This window comes from Pieris napi, chromosome 4, assembly GCF_905475465.1.
Source record: "Pieris napi chromosome 4, ilPieNapi1.2, whole genome shotgun sequence".
Lineage (NCBI taxonomy): Eukaryota > Metazoa > Arthropoda > Insecta > Lepidoptera > Pieridae > Pieris > Pieris napi.
Genome location: NC_062237.1, coordinates 5554243 through 5577936, shown reverse-complemented (window position 1 = coordinate 5577936; position 23694 = coordinate 5554243). Strand labels below are relative to the sequence as shown.

Sequence of the window (23694 nt, the reverse complement as noted above, 5' to 3'; positions counted from 1 at the left end):
TGTATTCATATTTCAAGTGAAGTAAATTTGAAACAAAAAGTTTGTTTAGATTAACCATTTATGGGATGCTCTAACTTGTTATAAATCACAACCCATTTTTATCTTTGTTAATTGGTTTATTCTTCACAAACAACAGTAATTAATTTATATTCACATAGAAACGCTCAGGGAAAAAACATAATTATCGCTCGTCTTAAAAGTCTGTTCTGAGTGACGTCTGCTTTCTTCTTTTCTTCGTGTCCTATCCTTATGTTAACACGTACAACAAAATCTTATAGAAAATACTACACAAAAGATTATGTACATTTTAGTGCGTATCTACGATTCACCACACCACATGGAGACAGAAAAGCTAAGGCGAAAAAATATAGTAAATAACAATAACATAAAAGGTACTTAAACTGTTTGACGATACATTGGACATTTGAGGAGCGTTGAGTGACTGTTGTTGGTTTTGCTGTTGCTGCAACAATTGTTGTTGCGCTTGTTGCTGTTGCTGGTGTTGTAATGATTGTTGCTGCATTATCTGTTGTTGTTGCTGTTGCTGAAGTCTTGGATTTCATCTTGTTGACATTTTATGTTTTTGATTTAGAGGCACTAAATGTTGTAAGTGTAGACGGCGAATAAAGATATGATCGTGTTCGTTACCTTGATTACGATCTGCTTTTTGGGTAAAGAGTTGGTTACGATCAAACGGTTCTATCTTAAACCTTACGCCATGTAATTAGAAATGTTTTTATGTATCTTCCATACATATTTTCTAATATAATAAAACGTTCGAAACCAAACATCAACTGACTTTAAAAATTAAAATTAGTTCCTTATTTAAAAAACGATTAGTGAAAAATTTAAACTCCGACTTATATTTAATTGGTAGAAAGTGCTTTAATTTTTATCCTCTACGTGGATATACGAAAACCCGTGGTGGATTTCTTACGACAACCACTGGACGATGTATGTGAACATGACGACTCGGCATACCAGCCGATAGGCTAACGCAGGATATAAGAAGAAACAACAAAATCTGAAAAATAATGTGTATTAAAAAAAAGGCGGTAATTTTGGCTTGATATTCGAAGACATTATTGATCTATTTCCCCTTTAAAGCTCGGTTGCTAAAGGAATATTTTATTTTATTTATGCTCTAAAACATCACATCATAATAAAATGAGGGCAATCAAATACGTCTTATGAAAATATGCTAGAAAAATGATATACACGTGTGAAAATGATATGAGAACTTAATAAGGCGCAGCGCTAACTAGGTCCATGCAACTTCCTCTCAATGGAGTAGCTTGCAATATCAAAGCAACAATGATTTTATATTTATAACTAATCTAAAGAGGACGTAAAAATTGATATACATTAAAGTAACGGGATCTGGATCAATTAAGACTGTCAGCATAAAAGCCCATAAAATGGGAAATGAAAATCACTTTTTAATCATCTATAATCTTCACTTTTCCATAAATCTGCTTTGCAATTCTGTAACTCACCTTTGGAACTCTCAGCGGTTCTTCAGCGGTCGCGCTTTAATCAGTCGTGAAGCAGTCATTTTACGATTTGGCATTCTGATAAGGAGGGAGCTTGTAGTTTATTGTTTATCAGAATGCCAAATCGTTAGAAAAATGAAAAGTAAGTTACAGAATCGCAAGGCAGGAAGGTCTTAAACCCCATAAGTTTTGTATCAGACACGAAAGATTCTCCTACCAACTTGCGGTTTAAGCAAAATAATAATCACTCTCAAAACAATAAGCTCAGGCCTAAGGGTTGTAGCACAAATTTGCAGTTGGTTTATGCAGACTATTCCAATTCATACATTTACTGTTTCGCCGGAAATCGAACCCAGACCTCTAAGTGTCGTGGCAATAAATAACTCACACATAGATTATATTTAAATAAATAAGTCTTACCCTTTTTAGCAGCATGACGTCTGTGCAAAATAGCATTAGGTTATACAAGTATTTTATATCGACAAGGAATTTATACAAAACATATTTTTACAATTAAATCAGATGATTAAGTGCTAACAACCGTTACTTAATAATGTAATGATCTTAATAGCCATAAATATCAAAGGTAATAAAAATCTACATCGATGTGCAAGCTAGCATTATAATTATTAAAACCACTTCTACACAAATATTTCTATAAAGCATCTTCTCTAATTACTATTACACGCTGGGTTTCTTTTGTAGTAATGGTAAACATTGTGAATACATATATCTAAAGGAATATAATAAAAATAATATCCTCTTGGTCCGTGGGGTCCTAGCGCTTTAAGGCTTTTTAAAGAAATATCAAAAAGGTTAGTCGACATCACAGGAGACCGAAGACCGAGGCAGCTTGGACAAAGAATTAGTTTAGCTATTCAAATTTATTAATTAATTAGAACCCTCTAATTTAATTTAATTCAGTTTGTTAGCATAAGGTTGATATAAAATTAATAACTACATGTACATAACAAAATATGCATCTATGAATTTAATTGTCATTCAAATATTTTGTTATCTATCAGTCATTTGAGAATTCGTATTTCGTGGCCTAAAAATAGGAATTGTAATTTGCAATCTAAAGAAAAAAAACGATTTAAATTTGACTAAGTGTCACCTGATAAAAGCCTTCTATGATTGTTATATAGTTTGCCGTCATCGGCATAGATTAAAAAAGTGTTGCCGATGCAGAAGTACTCTCATTTTTCAATTTAAAAAATGCTCTAGAATAAGTACAGCAATAAAGCCTTTAATTATTTAATTCAGTTTTCCAATCATTACCAAGTCAAGGAAATAACGTAAACGTAACGTATTAATTAGAATTTTCGGTATGTAGAGATTCCAATTGGTATTCCTTGCGCGCATGACAAGGTTGTTTCCAACACTGAGTTAGTATAAAATGATTTGATACGCATCAACAGCTATCATTCATACGACAACTCTCGTCCTTTCATTCAACTAAGAAAACAAAATGTTCAAACTGGTGAGTTTATTTAACTTTTGTTACGAACTAGTGAGTGCAACAATACTAAAGTTCTAGTGTTCTTGAAACTTTTCTTTTATATCGACTAATAATGTTACGATCCGAATGAACAACAGGGCTCGCGAATATTTATACTTACATAATAATTCGATGAATTCTGTAATTCAGACGACATAGCGATAAATTGTATTAAATATAAAGACAAAACACAAACACTTATTGTTTATAAGTGTTAGTTCGTTAACATTATTTTTTTAATTATAATTTTGCGTTTACGTGTGAATACTATACTATACTGATAGTTTTAAAACTATCATCATTCGCATTTTAATACACATTTTATATTATTATTTAATACTAATTTTATATTATTTTACAGTTTGTATTCGCTTGCTTCATGGCTCTCGCCGCAGCCAAGCCATCAGTGGTGCCACTAGCGTATACCGCTCCAGTAGCCGCAGCGTACACAGCGCCCGTAGCAGCAGCCTACACCGCGCCCGTTGCTTACAGCGCGTACTCTGCTTACTCCGCTCCCGTCGCCGCTTACTCCGCACCTTACGCAGCTTACTCCGCCTACACATACGCTTCTCCCTACTCCTACTACCTTCGTCGTTGATTTATCAAAGCCCAATCTGTGATATTACATAAATAAATATATTATTTGAACAGCAAATGCAGTTTTTTTAAACATTGTCAATTTATAAAATGCACGAATGCCATCATTTTTTTTATTATTATTATAAGTGTCTTTATATTCTATGTCTTTATAAGTGGATGTTTTGTGTCGGTTTTTGGGTATATAACTGAGACTCGAACTTTTATGATTAAGAAAATATTCATAAAAAGCTAATATTTTATTCCTAACAGGCAACTAGGTATCCGTTTACGACCCTTTTATGCCTCAAGGCAGAATGCTATCCTTCGATCTGTGGTATGGCCTCAAGGCGGATAATTGAATAAACTTATTAAACGCCTACTTGTAATACTTATAAATACTAATACAATAATAATATTTACAATGATATTGAAACTATATAATATTTAAGATTTATTACTACAATAGAATCTCAATATAATAAGAGTAAAATTTGATTAAAAAAACTGATATTAAGACATCAATTGCTACAAAAGTAGCATCTATATTGCTACCATAAAAAGACAATATATAAATTTTTTTTCGTAGACAACAATATTGTTATAAAGGCACATAGCTAACATTTAAGATGTTTATTATTTATTTATTTATTAAGTTTATGTTATTATTATTTATTAAGTAATGTTGTAAGAATTCTGTTAGTTGGCAATAGTTATTAAGTATAAAGCATGTTGTATTTTCTAGATATAAGCTTTTATTAAAAATGTCCTTGCGTAAATCTTTTTTAAATAAATAAACAAGTTATAAATTGTACTAACAAATAAAATTGAATCAATCTTTTGTATTATCTCGTTACGTAACTTCTCTTTGCACTTTATAAGCTCTTAAGATTCTACGAAGCCAACATAATAGTTCATAACGTTTGTCTTAATACCGGATGTTGGATCACATCCATCGAGGGAACAAACAATTTGATAACTGTATATCATGGATATATTACGGTCACAGTTTGACACAACATTGCATCACATGTATTGTAAAAAATACTTTAAGACCAACGTACTAAAACAAAAATCCCACGAAATCTAGTTTTTAATCCGACCAAAAAATTTTATCTGATTCTTAACAATTATTCGTATTTTTAACTTTTAATTTTATTTTATTTACTTCACACCACATATAAAACTTCATTACCTACACTGCTAATTTTAATTAATATTATAATTATTATTTTCTACTTAGTATTCATACATTCTTTTCTTTTTTTTTTGCGACTGAGGCGCAAACTAGCTTATGTGGTCTCTGGCAGAATGACCAGCCCTGTGGAACATTCTGCTCTTCAGCATAATGCTGAGCCAGGGCCAATTACAGCCACAGCACACACGCATTACATTCTTGAGACGAACCGAATGGGAAATGGAAAAAATATAATATTTCTCTCTTAATATCTTTTTATTTAATTTTTTCTCTTTGAATATTGTTATTTTGTGTGTTTATGTGTGTTTGTTTTTGTTTGTAATAAATGATATGTCTATATCTAAACACGCCATTACACTCCAAAGGAATTCCTTATAAAAAAAATCGTGGCACTTATAATAGTAACATATCCAACAAGATTGTGTCTTTATTACTTCGTATTATTTTATAATCACAAAGCAGCAATTGAGTATTTGCTGCTTTGTGTTAAGAAGGTAAAATACAAAACTAAGACGATCCTGTAAAATACACTTAAAGTAATAAATTATAATATTACTAAGATAATAAGTTTATTAAGTGGTAATTAGCTTATTACGTATACAAGGTGTACGAAGATCCATTAGGCTAACTTTTGGATGTGAAATCTTATAAGTCTGATATGAATTCATCGATTTCGTTAGACAATCCTAGTGAATATTCATCAAGCCAAATTTTAATGCAAAAGAATTTCTAGTCTGTCACATATATATATGTTGATTAATACGTACTTTGATATAAAAGAAAGATAAAACATACAAAACTTAAATTTCATCGTAGCTACACTGAACTTCATTGGTGCGTCATTAGATTATGAGAATCGCCTTAGGCAAATACTGTTTACTTCCATTAGAACTTTAACATAACTTTAGTACAGTTTATTCAATATTCAATAAATTTCAGCGTTATAAATTTACACTTTTATGTTTTTTTAATAAGATCAATCGTTTGCTTAGTGTAACAGATAATAAGAATTAATGAATACAGGATCAATAACATGAATTGCTTAAAATTAAAGACATTTTTTTTTGCTAATTCTCTTTTCGAAAACACACTCCTTAAAGCCACAGCTAGGATCGGAATACTAGGCATTGAGATATCGAATGACGGTGAATTTTGCGGTCATTTGGAAGGAAAGGCTAAGTTCGCCTCTAGGAAGCTTGGTGTGCTCACTAAGGCGAGACGGTACTTCACTCCGGGCCACCGCTTGGTAGCTCCTTCACTATATCACTTCGACGTCCGTCGTTCCCTAACTCTGCGTTTTTTAGGCAATTTTTGCCGCGCACCACTGCCCACTAAAGTATTACCGTGTCCTTCAAGAAAAGAGCATACCATTTCTTAAAATGCCACACGTATCGCATAATAACGGTATCACATAAAATCAGGTGAGCCATCTGCCGATTGCCCCCTGATATATAAAAAAAACACAGAATATCGTCTAAGAACACTTTTTGTCGCAATCAAAGCGACGACACTTTGTTCGTGTGGTCTGTAGCACTTGACCTAATATAGGAATTCGAAGGTTGCGAAAAATAAAGCAGCACCCACACTTGTCAAAGAATTAGAAAACACGTGGAAAACTGTTCAAGAATTTATAATGCTTCATTGCATCCATGAAAGGTAAACAGCCATTGTTAATAGAGATACAGTTTCTTATACAGAACATATTCAAGGACTACTAAGATGCTACACGAGTGCCTCGAGAACTCTCTCGATAATGTAATTCTATAGATATTGAACATTTGACGTCAAATAATGATATGATATTTTTTTGTTGTACATGAAGGCGCGAAAATAAAAGCGATTTCTTTATATGTTTTGACATTTTATGAAATCGTTTCATAATATGACCCGTTAATTGACTAAATAGTTAATATTGAATCTGATATATGTTTAAAGTCAGAATAACATTAATAGCCATGATTTTTTAATATCATTTTATTTTTTATTATTTACTATTTAATTTATTTGACGTTAATAAAAAATAACCCGAATGCAATATACATTTTATTACATCATTTCTTTTACAATACAATATTTATTTCCACATAATTATTCTCTACAGTTAGAACTAATGCTTACTACTCAATAATACAAACAATAAAAAATCTACTTAAATCTTCTAACTAATAATAGAACTGGCCTCTCTTATGAACTCAGTCAGAGTACAAACAAGTGAAATCATGAAATCAATTGAATAATGTGAATGTATAAAAAAACGTAAGTACAGCTAAGAATTTGCGTTAATTTTGTTTATATCCGTAGCAAATATAAAAGGTCCCTTATCCCTAAGGTCGTAGGTTCGATCTCGACTTTCTAAGTGCGCATCTAACACTCGCTCGTACGGCGAAGGAAAACATTGTAAGGAAACCAGCATGCCTAAAAGCAAATCGACGACCAGCCCTGTGATTCTGTAACTCACTTTTCGAACTCACTCAGCGGATTTCGCATCGGCGGTCGCTCTCAAATCAGTCGTGAAGCAGTCATTTTATGATTTGGCATTCTGAAAAGGTGGAAGCTTGTAGTTTATTGTTTATTAGAAAGCCAAATCATAAAATGACTGCTTCACGACTGATTTGAGAGCGACCGCCGATGCGAAATCCGCTGAGTGAGTTCGAAAAGTGAGTTACAGAATCGCAGGGCTGTGTAAGACAAAAGGCGGATCACCTACTTATCTATAAAAGAAAAATGATTCGATTATTAGTATACATCGCTAATAAGCTTGTGATGTGAATTGATATGTGTATCACTTAGTTAAAGCTTAGTTAAGCAGCGTTATAAAATATTTTCTTCTAATTCTGATTACGTTAACCGACACCCAATACGTTTTAATAATTAGGAAATTTGCTTAAAGGAAAACTTTGAGACTGAGACAAAAATATAATAAAAAATATATAGTATAAGTAAAATTTATTACATTTTAATTCTTCTTACAATAATAATGACTTGTATGAATCTCGTCTCTTACGTGTGTTCACTCTATTTTTTATGGGACATGAGGCAAGAACAGGCTGTTTTTTTTAAATCAACTATATATAAATTAATACCCGCCGCTCATGGACACCTGCATTGCCGGGAATAGCGGGTATGTTGCCAATCTTTCAAAAAACATGCTCCAATTACTATTTTGGGGCGTCTATTTTGTAAACAATTGTGACAATCACACGTCTAAAACAGATATGTCAAAACCTGGAACAAGTATTATTGCGTAATTTTCATAACACTATCATGAATTTGAACATTGTAAACTATCTATGGCAAAACAGAAACATATCGAATGCTACTAAGAGCCGACTCGTCAAATCTTTGGTATATTCCATATGTTTGTACGGATCAGAGTCCTGGTCTATTGCAGCGGAACAAAAAGAGAAAGAGGCGTTCGAGATGTGGTGTTGGTGGAGAATGTTGGGAATACCATGAACTAAAAAAAGAACGAATTAGTCGATTCTCAATAAACTAAAGACTATCGACTACCATTTACAAACGGGTGCTTAGTACTCTTATCCCTGAAGTCGTAGGTTCGAGCCCCGGCTTTACATCAATGAACATTCTGTGTGTATGTGCTTATTTAACACTCGTAGGAAAAAAGTTGCGTGGAAAACGAACAAGGAATAGCAGGCCTTTTAATTTAAAACTAAAACTTGTTATGATAAAAGACATATACTTTTAAGATTAAAATTGCGTATATATAATAAAAAAGTAATCACATGATATTTAATCAGGTCATAATATGCCTATAGACTATTTTCGATTTAAAAATGTTTATATGATATTATTATACCATACTAAGCTAAAAAATATGGATAGTATTGAAATATTGTTAGACTTTCGTTGTATGAAACGAAATATGGAGTATAACACAAATACCTACTAAAAAGCTTTAAACGATCTTACATATCTGGAATTCAATAAGCAGAAAGTTCTTTGGCAGTACAGCCAAACCTATTAATCAGAGAATTTTCAAGCTATTGGAAAGTAAGATTTATCCTTTGTATGTCGAAATCTGCGTTTGATTCCGAGCACGCATCCCCAATGTCAGACAGCGACGTTTGGTCTGTGTTGCAAAACATCTCGAACGAGTACTATAAAAACTCAGATAATTCCAACAATTGGCATCATACCTGTATTTGCAGTGACATCGCAATCTAAACAAAACAAAATGATGAAAATTGTGAGTATTTATTTCATTACAATTATTATTTTGCATCAACCTTTTTGCTTAAATTCTTAATCTTACCCTAAATATTTTAATTTATTTTGAACTGCCTATCAGTCGCTCCATAGTCATAATTATAAATAGTTTATTTGCAAAGAAAGTGATACATTCAGACTGATTAATTATAAAAAACACCGTACAATCAGCCTTATGGTCAACCTTCAAAAATTTGTGGTCTAAATACTCTCCCAAACTATACACTTTATAATTAAATAATAATTATTAATCTTCTTTGTTAGATCGTCCTCATCTCTGCTTTGGTAGCCATCGCAGCCGCCAAACCAGCTCTACTCAGTGCCCCAATCGTAGCTGCCCCTGCGCCAGTGGTCACGGCTACCAGCTCGCAATACTACCACCGTATTAACAATGGACTTGCCGCGTATGTAGCTGCCCCAGCTGCCTATGTAGCACCAGCTGCCCCTGTCGTAGCAAGCTCACCTTACGTAGCAGCCCCATATGTGGCATCTCCCTATGTAGCATCCCCTTACGCATCTGCCCCCTATGTCGCCGCCCCCGCAGTATATGCCTATTAAATTGCCAACGACCAAAGATGGAACGATAAATAAACTTCTTCAATATTATTGGTTATTTTATTATTTTACGTATTATTTTGAGTCATTTCGGCTGAATACTATAAATAACGCTAAAATATTATAACAGATTTAGACTAATACTTACTTTAATTATACTCGAGTTGTTTAAAACATTGCCTAATAAAATGTCTTAAAATCTTTACTTTAGACTTGGCTAAGGATTTTTATAGTTTCATCTATGCTTTAATCAGGCTCCGAGAAGTATAAAATAACTAACATTCTTTTAAAACACTAAAATACAAAAAACTCTTTATACAAAAAATAGGAACAAAATTGTAGTAGTACCTGAAAAGTAGGCTAAAGTCAATAATCATTACTTGTTTAACATATGTTAACGCCTACGAATATAATAAAGCAAATAATTAAAGAGGTACTTTACTATGTATAGTAAAGGTTAAAAGCAATTCAGTTTATCATATAAAAATGATCATATATTGAGGTCGTAATCAGAAAGTAAAACCGAAGTAGTAAGTCTCATATATGTAATGATGTGATAATTTAAAAGATCTTCATTTATCTTTGGTTTACGAGAGTACAATTAAATAAAACTTTTGTAACGGAATCACTCTGACTCGTAGAGTAAATTTTAGAAGTATTAACCCCATTCACAAGTATAGATAGGCTTCTTCCAAAGTGTGATAAGATAATAAAAAGATTCGAAAAATCATTTACATCGTAAATATTGACAGCTACAAACTATAATTATCAAAGTAATATTGTTCATTCATTTATATAGTAAAGACTATGTAAATAATTAAATAAAAACATGGCGCCTGGTGAAATTGGTAATCCCGCCAGGCCTTTGCCAACACGAATGTGTGTTAAATTTATGCAGGCTTAAAGAAAAAAAATCAAGAATCATACAGATTCAAATATTAGTTTATACAAAATAATGTGTGAATACAATAAATTAAATAACATTTGCCCGGCGAAATTTAATTCTGTCCTATACACAACAGCGGTAGAATTGATTGCATTTACTTTGAACTCTGTTCCAGCTAAACATTTCTAGCAAATATTTCCGGTTGCAGATGAAAACATCACCTTTTTTCATGAAATCTTTAACTGCCTCATTGGAGTGCCAATCACGTTACGTTTGTATACGCCTTCATATAGTATATTTTGAAGCAGCCGATCCTAAATAAGCTATCGCGTTACTGATGTTTCATCGGACTCCCGTCCCGTCGTAGTATGAGAGTTATGGATTATAACACGCACTTTAGTATTTGAGCACAGACTTAACCTACCGTTGTCCTTCGTACATGTTAAGTTTTAATAGAGAAAGATATCCATAACCTCCATGTGAGTGTGTTATAGCGTTTAGAAAAAAACAACCAATAGACGAATTTATGATAAACTAAAGAAAATATCCATAAAGATCAGTAAACAAAAGTGACAAAACATTCCATACCACGTGAACAGTTTTGTTATCAAAACCTGTCACTTACATTGTTTTCACGTATTTGCTAAGTAAAATGTGTAAGGGAAACGCACTAGACCAGTTTCCATCACAAACGTCATTATATCACAAAAGATTTGTTTGTACTTAAAAAACCTTGCTTTAAACAGTATGTAAGTTGATTATTTAAGCATATTAACTTTTTTAATTCATTCTTGTTTTAAAACCAAAATAACAAAAAAGCTTTTCATTTATCGGTATAATTTCAGAATCTCATAGCACATATCGTCATATCTTATTCAGATGCAATCCCAAGTTTTAGACTCGTATTTGGGACGTCGTATAAGTTAGTCCTAATGTTATTTTGAAGTATGCAGTTAATTAATAAACAATGTGGTTACATGGAGGTACTTTCCCAGCGGGCGTTTAGTTATTATTATTCTTACGTCGTAGTTTCATACAATTTTTAGCCATCAAGGTTCATGTCCTTACCCATGGAACCATTAGGTATTCCGATACGCCGTCCACATTGCCACACCACAATGCAAAATTTGTTACACCTATATAAAAGACGGGGTTCTATTTCCTGACGACCGCATTTCGTACCTAAAGGCGGTCACGCGAGGGATCGCAATAATCATGATTTTAATAAAGGTAATACAATTTATTAAAAAAAAATACTATTAACGTTAAAGAACCTTATAATATTTAAAATATTTTTCAGATAACTGTACTTGCGGTTTTATGCGGTGTAACGTATGGATCAGGAATCCATGAGGCTCAAGCTGGAGCCGCTCCAATTGTGACAGCTGCAAGTTCTCAGTATTTCGAAAGGATTTTCAATCGTCTGGTAGCTGCTCCAGTCCTGGAGCAAGTTCCAGTAGCGCCAGTACTTCCAGCACCGCCTCAAATTATACCAGTGTCCGCACCCCCACCAACCATAGTGGAAGCAACAAGGAGCACAGTGTTACCAGCACCACCGACAAGCCCACCCCAAAATCAGCCCACTGATCCAAACGTAGCTATTGCCATTGCAACTGCAAATGCCGCTGCCGCTGCACCAGTTGCAACCATCCTTTTGCCTCCCTATCCATTTGGATTTCCCCCTGGATTCAACTTTATTCCACAACCAGTAGCCAACTTCCCTAATAATGATCCCAGTAAGGAGTCTACTACGCAGTTTGGCCAGAAAACGTTCAAAACAACAACTCCAAGAGAACAAGAAGCAACTACACCTGTGCCATCTAATATCGACAACAGCTTTGTTCAAGCGCTACCAACAAACGAGAATTCGTATGTGTTTAGAGAATATCTTGCACCCCAACCTCCTCCACAAATACCACAAGGATCATTTCAACAAGTACCAAGTCCTCAGCAATTCCCTCTACCAGATAAAAAACCACAAAAATTTAAGACAACAGTGGAAGTTGTTCCAGTACCTCTAACATATATTGCGCCACCACCGGAAGGCCTGCACCACCACCATCATCACCATCCGCATCACCATCATAGCTTGGAGTTGAAAGCGGTTCCACACGTTCATACGTTTATACCAAAGACGAAGATAATTATAATAAGGCCGAAGTTAGAAGCCTACAGAGTGTTAAGAGTTCCGGCACGCTCTGTTCTATACAAGGCAAAGTATAGGAATTCTCCAAAAAGAATAACCAAGAACCCACAGCCTTATAACCGGGAAATGGAACCAACTACTTTCAGACCCATTAATCGGCCCTTTACTAAACCACCAAGACTATAGGTAAACTAAGATAGCCATTAGTAGTAAAATTACAAATCACTTGTTAATTTTCACCGTTGTATAGTCCTAAGTGATAGTCATTATAAATAAACAATATTTATATTTTTTAAATAGCATTTTCTTTTAATGGTTTTCGGGAAGTATCCTTAAATAAAGATATAGAATAGATTCCTATATTGTATTTACAAGCTCATTTAGGTTAAGTTGACACTGCTGGTTAAATACATGCAAACCTATAATTATTTTATACATAAGGAAAGTGTTGTGTGTGTTGTTTTCAGTTTTATAAATCGCGTATACTTATGTAAGGATGTGACAGCGTTATATGATTTTCTCTTTGCATTCATAACTAATATATGATAAAGAGTTATCATTTATGAATACGTTACTGTGATATGCGACGCACATCTTGTATTGTATGTTTATTACCAAACATCAACGATTTCTAACTTTAACAAAAGTATACGTTTTTATTAACTTTCTCTGTAACTGGTACTTCATAATTGTATCTCAACTGTAATTAATTTTATACTATTACCGAAATAAATTAAAATGAACCAATTTTGGTCGATAAAAGTGGCTAGGCATTACTCACAGATGTAACTTTAACTAGCGAAAATGTGAAGTCAAAACATTAGGTCTTACTCATAAATGTAAATAAACAACGTTTAAAAGCCACTTAATTTGTGAAATTTAGAAAGCAAATCAAAATGTTGCATTTCGAGATACGATGCAATGACATTAGATACAGAGAGATGGCAATTTAAATTTACTGGATTTTAACTATATTCTACATACCTGTCTGACATGATAAAATAAGCAAATGCATAGTACTTATGAAAAGTTATTATACATAACATTGGTATTTCTGATTTTTTGCCGCGTAAAACTGTCAAACGCGTAGTTTCTTAGCCTTAGCCTTACCAAATTATCCAATTTTCTTCTTCAAAAATACTAATGAAATATTAGAAAATTTCAAGAGGATATATTGACGCTCATAGACTCTGGCGTGAGAAGTATGTATATATTTGTTTGTGCGTGAAAGTTATATTATTAGGAGCCTGACTTTGAAGTATCATATGACTGAAATGTTGATATTAAATCTTCGCTTTAATCTAGTTTAACTTAATAACGTAGCTGATAGCTCAAAGATATGCCTATCTTGTTTCTTAGTTATACCTAGTTAGTAACCTTCATTATCAAAGCCGTTTTAATAATATCTTTAGTGCCCTCATTCTCCTTCACCCTTATAACTATAATCTAGAACTACAAACTACGAGTATAATAGTATGGTTTGAGTTTTTATCGTTTTAGACCTGTAAGCCTTAACCTTAACAAACACGATGATTATATTAAATATAGAGTTTGTTGTTATCTTGGATTATAAACTTGAAATACATATTTATTTGCCATATTTAATCTGTGACGATGGAAAACGTATATAGATATTAGAAAACCTCAAAAGGTTTAAAAAGTAATTAGCAAGTCAAAATTAATAACTATTTATATGACTTTATAGAGCGAAGTTTGCTTAGATCTTTTGTAATATCAATGTATATATATTTATCCGACGTAAAAAACGCGTAGAAGGAAATATCTATGTGTAAACTTATATTTATAATATATTGATTGAAATATTTAACAAGTAATTCGCATCTCATAACATATCAGTCTATAACAGAAAATCAGAGAAATGTAATCTTGTTCAACTTCTTCAGGAGATAATATATTCATCTACTTTTGGCGTATGTTTAGGTTTTAATAACTCGAACGGACAAAGTTTGTAACTTAACTTTAATTTGCCTTGAATCCAGACTCATTAGACACACTTGCTATAATATACTACCTATTGTACACAAGTTCGTGAACATAATCAAGGTGCCATATTAATAAAAATATCTATTAGAATATTGTTCATCACGACTTACATACATATCCTGAATTTATAAAATTTGCCGCCATGGATAATGCGCCCAAATTTATTACATCACATGAAGTGTGATATATATTCGTAATACCTATACATCAAGCGTACGCCCTCAATGCGTGATCAGCGTCTAAGTAACTAGTGCAACCAGTGATGAAACTTACAAGGTGAATCTTACTTTATTTGTATAAAAGCGGGCTAATGTCACCGAACAGTACACTTGTAATAACATACAACAACCAAAATGATCGGAAAGGTACCTACTAATTAATTTATATTATTTGAACTTAGCAATGCGGAGAGCCGAGAGCTTATAGCTAAGACTGATTAAATAGGTTGTACAAATAAGTTTATTTCAAGTCATTAATTTTGTAATTTAATTCCAGATTGTCTTCCTCGCTGCCCTTGCCTTCGCCGCTGCTAAGCCAAGCGTGCCAGCTTTTGTAGCCGCCGCCCCTGCCCCGTTGGTAGCTGCACCAGCTCCACTAGTGGCTGCCGCCCCAGCTCCATTTGTCACTGCATCCAGCTCCCAGTACATTGCTAGGAATTACAACGGTGTCTATTCAGCACCGCTTATTGCAGCACCAGCGTACGCACCGGCTTACAGTCCAGCATACGCGTCGGCCTATGCTCCAGGCTTCGCACCAGCTGCAAGAATAATTTCTCCTTATTCGGCGCCCTTAACCTATGCAGCACCTGCTCCATATGTAGCCTTTAAATGAAGACTGGTATAATGATTTATTAAACGTTCCTTTTAGCTACATGAGCCTTTTATTACGTGAAACAGAAAGAAATTGTGGAGTAATATAAAAAGAATTTATGTTTGATACTTTTCAATTACCTGCATAAAAGTTAAATATAAATAGTGTTTTTAAATGTAAACATTGTTGTTAGGATACGTAAAAAAAAAGATTATATTTAAAAAACGCTAGCAACTAAATCATTGACACTTTTAAAGCATTGATTCGCTCTTTTCATATAGCTTAAATACAAAGGCGAATAAGCACATTACTCAAAATTAGACATTATAATATTTTAGAATAAACAGTTGCGAAATTATTTGCTGTCGTTGTAACTTATAGTCACGTTTAAAATGTCTCGATAACGTGCACCCACCTTAGCCGTCTGGGGCTGATCACATGACTCTTTTCTTATTTTACTATTGATTCGTAGTAAATTTCCATTCATTGTTAGTAGCATTGATATATTTAATATCAATATTATGTTATACTAAATTTAAGGCCGCGAACGTACCTTGAAAAAAAAGAACAAATTTATACCTGCCACTACTGTACTGATGCATAGTAAAGATAAAATATTGGAATTAAAATGTTTATAATCACGATTACAGTCTATAGTACAAACCAACAAACAATGACCTACATAAAACTATCAAGGAATATTTGAATTTTGTCGGCATAGTTTTTAATTTCATAGAAATTATGATTTATACGACATTCATATTGAATACTGGGTATACGTGTAGTAGTAAAGAAAGAGATTACACGATCGACTCTTATAATATAGTAATGAACGTCTTATATTAAAAACTCGAGTTTTAACTTTTCGTAATCAATAAACCTCAGGAAAAATTTTCTAACCTTGGAATGCTAAGAAGCTTTAGGAAAATGTATTCATAATGAACAATTAATTCAAAAATAAAGTCTTTTGTAATGGCGATAATAGGCTCCTAATAAAAATCACTGTTGCTAATTCTTTGATATAACAATTTCGTTTGAAGCTTCGATACAATTTTTCTCCGAAAAGATTATATCTCAGTTTTATAAATATTAGAAGAAAAATATAATTTTGGTTATTATTGATTTTTAATGTACGATTCAATATTATGAAACTAGCACAACCTACAATTCTACTTACGTTATGTAAACAACCCATCAATGGTCAAGTGCGTGACATATTCGGTGCTCATAATGTCCGCATCATCACTCATTGGGTATGCATAACTCCTGCCGATGAAAAGTGAAACCATTTGATACCGATATAGAAACAATGCTTGCAACAACTGTAACTATATAACGTCTCCTGTCACATACATTAATATACTTCCACATAACCACTTCACTGATCAAGTCGTAGACACCATGTCTCTCACAAAGATCGTAGGTATCAATAATTTGAAAGAATCTCAATATTAATCTAATAATCTGTATCTAATAAGTGCATTTTCTTGCAGATAATTTCTATGGCTGTCTTAATAGCTAGCTGTCAAGCTAGCGGCTTTGGACACTTGTCACCCCACGCACATGTAGCAGCCGTTAAGTCATTTCCAATAGTGCGATACGCTCCATTCTACAACTTTCCATCACCTATACGATCAATACACGCAATATCACCAGGATTTCCAGCGGTTGCTTCGTCATTAGCCGCTGCGCCAATATTACCACCGCCGTTGCCTGTTCAAGTGGCACCAGCACCGGTGTTACCGGCACCTCTCCCAGTACCCGCTCCTCTCCCTGTACCAGCGCCACTTCCATTCGCTGCCCCCTTACCTGCTCCAGTTTTTAGAGTAGCATCCGCACCAGTATTCGGGTCCGCATACCCAAGATTTGGCCCAGTGCCTGCTCCCTTATATCCGAGAGCCCTACCAGCATTACCGGTAGCCCCATTCTCACCTATTGTCAGACCTGCTTTAGCCCCTGCGCCGGTTGTAGCTCCAGCCCCTGCCGTTGCCATAGCGAAAGCCTACCCCTATGCGTTTGGCCCTCCAGTACTACAAGCCCCAATACTCAAACAATTTGCATGGAAGTAACTCTAGACTAGCTCATAGATATTAGATTAAGTTTTATTTTATATAGTGTAGCAGTTGTTAAAGCTGTTTTATAATGAGGCTGTTTTTGTACGAATCTGAATAAATTAAAATTTAAAAATATGTTTGTTTTAATTAAAGGGCATAAAATAACTAAATAAGAATAATTTAATTTAAGATTAATTTTTAAACCTTGGTTTAAATATAAGTGTTCGTGATTCCTGTTCCTTTAATTTTCTTTGAATAAAAAACTTAAAAAAAGGGAAACAAATAAATTTACATTTAGAATAAATATTGTATATCCTATACCCTGTAATATTATCATAGAAAAAAAATGAGTTTACTTTGCTTTGTTTTAAAAACTAAAATATTTTACACGTTTCTAGGTTACGTTTTAAAAATATATAACAACCATGTGGGTAACTAGCAAGTATTGTTGTGTTTTACCTGATAAATAACTTAAAAATATATAATTCATAATTACTTCCCATCACCATTTCAAAAAGTTTAAAGTATTTTTATGTTGTTTGATTTTATTTTCTTTTTTGTGTTTATACATATTCATATAGATATATTTTAGTTTTTAGTATTGGATGTTATAAATATTTGTAATATTGTAGATATTGTAAGCCATTCAAAGTCTCATGTAAATATATAAAAAACTTTATTATTGCTACAAGTCTTTAGTTCATGATATCTTCAAATCTACCGCACAAATGCTGGGGCTAATCCGTAGGCTGATCGCACGAGTGGAGCTGCACCATATGGGTAAGAAGAATAAGAAGCCAAGGGAGCTGGAAAAGAGTACGGAGAAACGTAGGGGGAGGAATAGAAGGAAGGAGCTGCAGCTGCTACATAGGGTGCAGCATATGGCACATTCACAGCTCTGCTTTCAATGTTAACTTGGGAAGCGTATGGTGGTACATTGTCAGGAACAGCATGAGCGTATCCAATGTGAGCTGGTGCCACTAGTGGTGCTGCTACAGGAGCAACTCCCACCACTCCACTGGCTTCGATGGTTGATGCGAAAGCCGCAGCGATAAGCACGATCTATTGACAAATAAAAATTAACAAATATTATGTTTCTGCTAATATTTAGGCCAAATTACCATAATGAAATTATGTTTCAATTGTAGATGGGCACAATATTATCGTTTTTATCGATTCTATATGTGGAAGTAACAAACAAACTCACTACAGCCTTCGTTAATTTTAACTTTTTAACTGTACTATATTAAATGTGTATCAGTAACTTACAGATTTGAAAGAAAGCATTTTGTTTGGAGATGTACCTTCCTTAGGACGTAAAGAATGTAACTGACTAACAATAATGGGTATAGCCTTTTATATGGTAGTAGTTTGCGATTCAAATTACGTACGAATAAAAAACATTTGTCGTATCGCGGAAGCTAATTGGGATTCTCGGAAGCGCGCTCGGAGAAATGGAGCATATTGGGAAACAATTGTGAAATTTATTTTCGATTCAATACTACTTTAAGTAATACAAACTTGAGTTTACTTTGATGTCCTCGAAACGAGCAATTAGTAGTTTGTATGAACGTTTGTAAGAGTCAATACTAAAGATTATCTTACATAGTTTACGTGATATAACTATTAATTTAGCTTTTGCTTTTGTTAGGAGCACACTAAAATATGCATGCACTGTTTGGTCCCCAATGTGAAGCAATAGAATACGTTAAAAAAAAGTTTTTAAGTTTTAAAGATTTCCGAAAGTATAGTAACTAGTATATAGATTCCTGCAGTACTTTGGTATTGAATCTTTAGAATGTAGACGTAAGCAATACGACGTGATGATGTTCTTACACGCTATTTGGAACGATTTAATTGACTGCCCTGACTTATTGTCGCTTTTACGATTTCATACCCCTTCTTCAGACAATACAACCCAATTATTTCAGTCATGTATCGTATACCTTCTGATTATAACACAAATTACCAGCAAATATACATATTTCATGTAACTAAAAAATGTTTTATTAATAACAGCTTTGTTAATAAAAGATACCAGAGATACTTACTTTATATTAAATATATATTATAATGATCAATCCATCTTAGAACTTAGAATTTAAAATTTATTATAAATATATATTTTGTTTTTGTTATATTTTTTTGTATGAATAGGTAAAAATTGTTAACTGTGCTTTATGTTTATGTTTGAATGTGTATTCCCTTTTAGGCTTTAGTGTTTAATGTAATTATTTGGATATTGTTTAGTGAGTAGCTGTAGGGATATTGATGAGCAAATAAATAACTAAACTGTTAACAAAATTTTGGGTTTGTTTTTGACTGTGCTGTAATACCAAGGGCAATTCAAGTTACAATAAATGGCTTAATATTACTATAGAGTATCCGGCGTGTCATGATGGATACTCCAAGAAAGCAATTTTGGAAATTACATAAGCAGCAGTGAAACGCGTCTTGACTTCAAATTAGCATGCACTACTCGTCTGTCAAAACTCAGTGTGCCAGCTAAGTGCCTCGGATTGCTTGCTGTAATACCAAATGTATTCCTTAACCGTGTTATTGCCCAATGAAATGGACACACAGTATATATTGTAAAGCCACCCCAAAAGACGACACAGTCCATCGGATTCTTTTACGTACACCACTTGTGAGCAGTCACTTCCCAAATCAAAATGATCGCCAAATTCTTTGTGAGTTTTATTATTAGTAGGCTAATATAACGTACGGTACCTCTAACTGTTTACCTTAACTATATTAACTTGAGTGAAAATTATAATTTGGATTTTTCTATTTACTATGGATTTAAATCAAACAAATCATAGTCCTGAACTGTTTTAGATTCGAATGATATTCCAGAAAACATGAGCAAAATGAATCTAAAATAACTGTGTTTAAAAAATATGAAAACAAGGAAATACCCAATACCTACCTTATTCTTTTCCAGGTTATCCTCGCCCTTGCCGCCGTCGCCTCCGCTGGAGTGTTACCATTAGCTGCTGCACCAGCTGCCTTGGTAGCACCCGCTGCAGCGTACGCCGTGGCCCCATACGCCAGCTCCTACTCCGCACATTCTGTTAACCATGCTGTTGCCGCACCTGTAATAGCAAATGCACCAGTTGTCGCACCATACGTTGCCGCTCCAGCACATGCATCATACGTCGCTGCTGCATCACCCTACGTCGCTGCTGCATCACCCTACGTTGCTGCCCCATCTCCATTAGTTGCTCCAGCCTCCCCATACCTGTCAGCTAGATACTTAGCCTCTCCTTACTACCTATAAATTTGGTGATATCATTGCCTAGTGACTTGCTCAAATATACGTATTAAATTCTGTACATAATATGTAATAAAGTTTACAAGATATATTTTAAAAGTATTTTATTTAGTTTTTTATAAGGCACAATAGTCGTTGGTAACATGATTCTTTAAACATAATAATTAAGGACCTGTTTGAAGGTATCTAGTACAGTGTTTCTTCTTTCTTCTTCTTCTTTGACAAATTCAATATACGCTGTCAAAAGATATATGTATTTGACTATTTTATTTTGAAAACACATTCTCGACTCATGAATTATTAATATAGGTAAAAGCATAAAAATTGCTTTTGTAATAATAAAACAATTTCAAATTAATAAACGTTATTCAGTACCACTGACGATAGAAAAAATGGAGTAATAGCGCCAGCAAGAATATTTAAAAAATCAAGCGTCTTCCTGTCAACTATTAAAAACTAAAGGTGTGTTTAGTCGATATACAGAAATTATATTACTAAATCAAACTAACTGAATTAGGTTTATTTAGTTAATTGAACGTTGTAAGCTATGTAAACTAAAAAATATTTAGAAATATCCTTTTTTCCCTTAATGTAACCATAAACCACGGGATCGGAAACATGTCAACAAATCTAGTAATATTTTTTCAAGGGCTCAGAGCATACCATAACAAAAAAATACACGCAGAAAATTGTCTACCACTAATTATTTAAGTCCTTTTTGAATGATGCTTAACAAGCACTTAATAAATACATATAAACATATAAAAGAAATATTTAGACCAAAAAATTGGGAGTCAAGTCATTGACCTACGGCATTATCAGACAATCATAAATCATTACCGAATTGACAAGAAACGTTGTTGTGGAAATAAAGGGATTATGGAGTAAATACAACATAAATCTTTACTCGCTTCACGTGTTTCCTTTGAGGAATTTCATTTCGATGTAACAAATGAAATGATTTGTAATATTCGTCACAATGAAAGTATTTGTATGTCAATGTCCTACGAAATATGTTCACTTGTAGCTAATTTTATTTATTTTTATATAGAAGCTAGGCTATATGTATACATTTTTAACATACTCTTAGCATCGAAATATATGATCTTACGCTTAATGAGAGGCATTTTTGGAGATTATTGACACCCCCATTTTACAAATGGACCCCCCTTCCCAAAACGCGTTACGTAATACTTGAACGCTCCCTTTTTCTATATTTTTCAATAAATGTTAAAGTTTTAATAAACAAAGGCCCAAGTCGTGGTCGAAGTCGTGTATGTTTAATTTATATTATAGACCTCAGTTAAAGTAATTCAATGTAACTCAAATCATATAAGCCACTAAATTTTAGTTCACGAGATAACAGCTGTAATCGGTATTTACTGTGTACTAAGATTAAAAAATATTGATACTTTATAAAGCTACGCATTAACTTAAAGGTGTGTTTATCCTTTATTGTCCTCACAATCCAGATTCCTGAAAAACAAATATTTTACTAAAATAATTAGACATATGATACCTACGATGCCTTCTCCAAAAAAGGACGATATTAATAAAGGAAAATTTCTAGCTTTGCTTGCCCTTTGAAGTCTTCATTAGTAATTAACTAACTTAACATAGAGTTTAAGTGAACACCCTTTATTAAATAAATATGCTTCTAATAATTATTTTGTATAATTGCTTTTAGTTTGAAGTTATAAGCATATTAGGTTCTAATTTTGGTAATTCTAAATATTAGGGATATTATAACGAGACAATTGAAACTGACAGTTGAAAAATGGGACTATTGGTGTCGCTGTATTGTGATTAGTCTCAAGACGCTGTTGACCTGTTATACAGTCGAGCGGTGTGACCCGTTTTTTATAATTAAGTTTGAATCTGTTAAAAGACCGAGACCGCTGTTTTTGAGTTTCATATATGAAAGAATACAATTTTAATAATTATTTTCAAAGTTTTAACACAGTTAATTACTTTAAAAAGATGTTACTCATCAATCTATGATTTCTTGCGACAATATATAGGTAGTATCAATAAATGATCAAAACCATTCATTCCAATTAACAGCCTTAAATTGGTTTGTAGTATTATATTGTATGTGGAATTAAAATAAGTAAGTTATACTTATAAGCAAGGGTAAGTATGGATAGAAAAATAAAATACTAAAATAAAATTCTGCTTATTCTTAACAAAAAGCAAAGTAGCTAAGTAGCTAACTTCTGTAGCGACACCTGGGCAATTCCTTTGTAGTTACCGATCCCGATCTCAATAATGAGGTTTTGTGCCGTGAGTTTTCAAGTTTACGGATATTAAAAGAACTTTCTATCGTACTTTCATAAACAAAAAGGATCTGGATCGTTATGGCAGTGCCTATTGGAGGTTACAGAGTAAGGACTCTACCATCGGCAGTTTACATTATGACGTCGTACCTTTATTCGCGCTTTCAAAGTACTTCCGACCACCGAGCATATATACAATATCTATAAATCAGCCCTTGGAGCCTTTAGGCTGACCACTCAGCGGGAGGAAGAATATATTATTTCTTCCTTCCTCTATAGGCTACACCACATTATTTTAATTTTAACATATTACAAGTTAGTAGAGCAATGGCAAGGTTATTTAAGCAAGTACTGATATTAATCTAAATAATGATTCATATTCAATTTGGTTACTTTCGAGCAGTGCTAGTCAAGCTAAGCTCGCTAATCTGAGTTTGTGCGCTTATATACCAACTGTGCACAAATGCATTTTTGTATCTGGTCTTCTCAAACTTGAACAATTATATATTTAAAATGCAATATACGGAGTAACCTAAGATATATTTATTTTTTTATAAATATAAGGTTGTAATAAATAACTCTAACATTAATTTTCATGACAATGGTGATTTAATAATGTATATTTACAATATTCTTAACCTACAGAGTAAAAATTATTGAAATAGGATAAATAGAGAACTAAAATAAATTTAAA

At 33.2% G+C, this 23694-nt stretch overlaps 5 protein-coding genes and 2 long non-coding RNA genes across 7 annotated transcripts; 4 read left to right on the top strand and 3 right to left on the bottom strand.

Moving 5' to 3' along the window:
- Positions 1 to 860: 860 nt before the first annotated feature.
- Positions 861 to 2051, bottom strand: LOC125049044. Its single transcript, XR_007116938.1, has 2 exons — positions 1914 to 2051; positions 861 to 1024 (listed from the first exon to the last, which is right to left on the bottom strand). It is a non-coding gene; the product is annotated as an uncharacterized LOC125049044 (long non-coding RNA).
- A 791-nt stretch (positions 2052 to 2842) lies between these two features.
- Positions 2843 to 3649, top strand: LOC125049080 (vitelline membrane protein Vm26Ab-like). The gene is made up of 2 exons (XM_047648164.1): positions 2843 to 2976; positions 3356 to 3649. The coding sequence occupies exons 1-2, from the start codon at positions 2965 to 2967 to the stop codon at positions 3590 to 3592; spliced, it is 249 nt and encodes an 82-aa protein (XP_047504120.1). The 5' UTR covers positions 2843 to 2964; the 3' UTR covers positions 3593 to 3649.
- Positions 3650 to 11550: 7901 nt separating this feature from the next.
- Positions 11551 to 12839, top strand: LOC125049075 (extensin-like). The gene is made up of 2 exons (XM_047648160.1): positions 11551 to 11666; positions 11737 to 12839. Exons 1-2 carry the CDS (start codon positions 11652 to 11654, stop codon positions 12766 to 12768), a joined length of 1047 nt encoding a protein of 348 aa, XP_047504116.1. The 5' UTR covers positions 11551 to 11651; the 3' UTR covers positions 12769 to 12839.
- A 1993-nt stretch (positions 12840 to 14832) lies between these two features.
- LOC125049083 (calphotin-like) lies at positions 14833 to 20831 on the top strand. The gene is made up of 3 exons (XM_047648169.1): positions 14833 to 14951; positions 15082 to 15301; positions 20456 to 20831. The coding sequence occupies exons 1-3, from the start codon at positions 14940 to 14942 to the stop codon at positions 20728 to 20730; spliced, it is 507 nt and encodes a 168-aa protein (XP_047504125.1). The 5' UTR covers positions 14833 to 14939; the 3' UTR covers positions 20731 to 20831.
- LOC125049084 lies at positions 15026 to 16693 on the bottom strand. The gene is made up of 2 exons (XR_007116941.1): positions 16574 to 16693; positions 15026 to 15343 (listed from the first exon to the last, which is right to left on the bottom strand). It is a non-coding gene; the product is annotated as an uncharacterized LOC125049084 (long non-coding RNA).
- Positions 16748 to 17537, top strand: LOC125049079 (cyclin-dependent kinase inhibitor 1C-like). Its single transcript, XM_047648163.1, has 2 exons — positions 16748 to 16815; positions 16890 to 17537. Exons 1-2 carry the CDS (start codon positions 16798 to 16800, stop codon positions 17463 to 17465), a joined length of 594 nt encoding a protein of 197 aa, XP_047504119.1. The 5' UTR covers positions 16748 to 16797; the 3' UTR covers positions 17466 to 17537.
- On the bottom strand, positions 18110 to 18948 carry LOC125049082. The gene is made up of 2 exons (XM_047648168.1): positions 18720 to 18948; positions 18110 to 18512 (listed from the first exon to the last, which is right to left on the bottom strand). The coding sequence occupies exons 1-2, from the start codon at positions 18735 to 18737 to the stop codon at positions 18168 to 18170; spliced, it is 363 nt and encodes a 120-aa protein (XP_047504124.1). The 5' UTR covers positions 18738 to 18948; the 3' UTR covers positions 18110 to 18167.
- Positions 20832 to 23694: the final 2863 nt, after the last annotated feature.

Coding starts and splice junctions, on each gene's coding strand:
- LOC125049083 (XM_047648169.1), top strand. Junction 15,302..20,455: donor AGCGTACGCACCGGCTTACA/GTCCAGCATACG, acceptor CTGCTGCACCAG/CTGCCTTGGTAGCACCCGCT.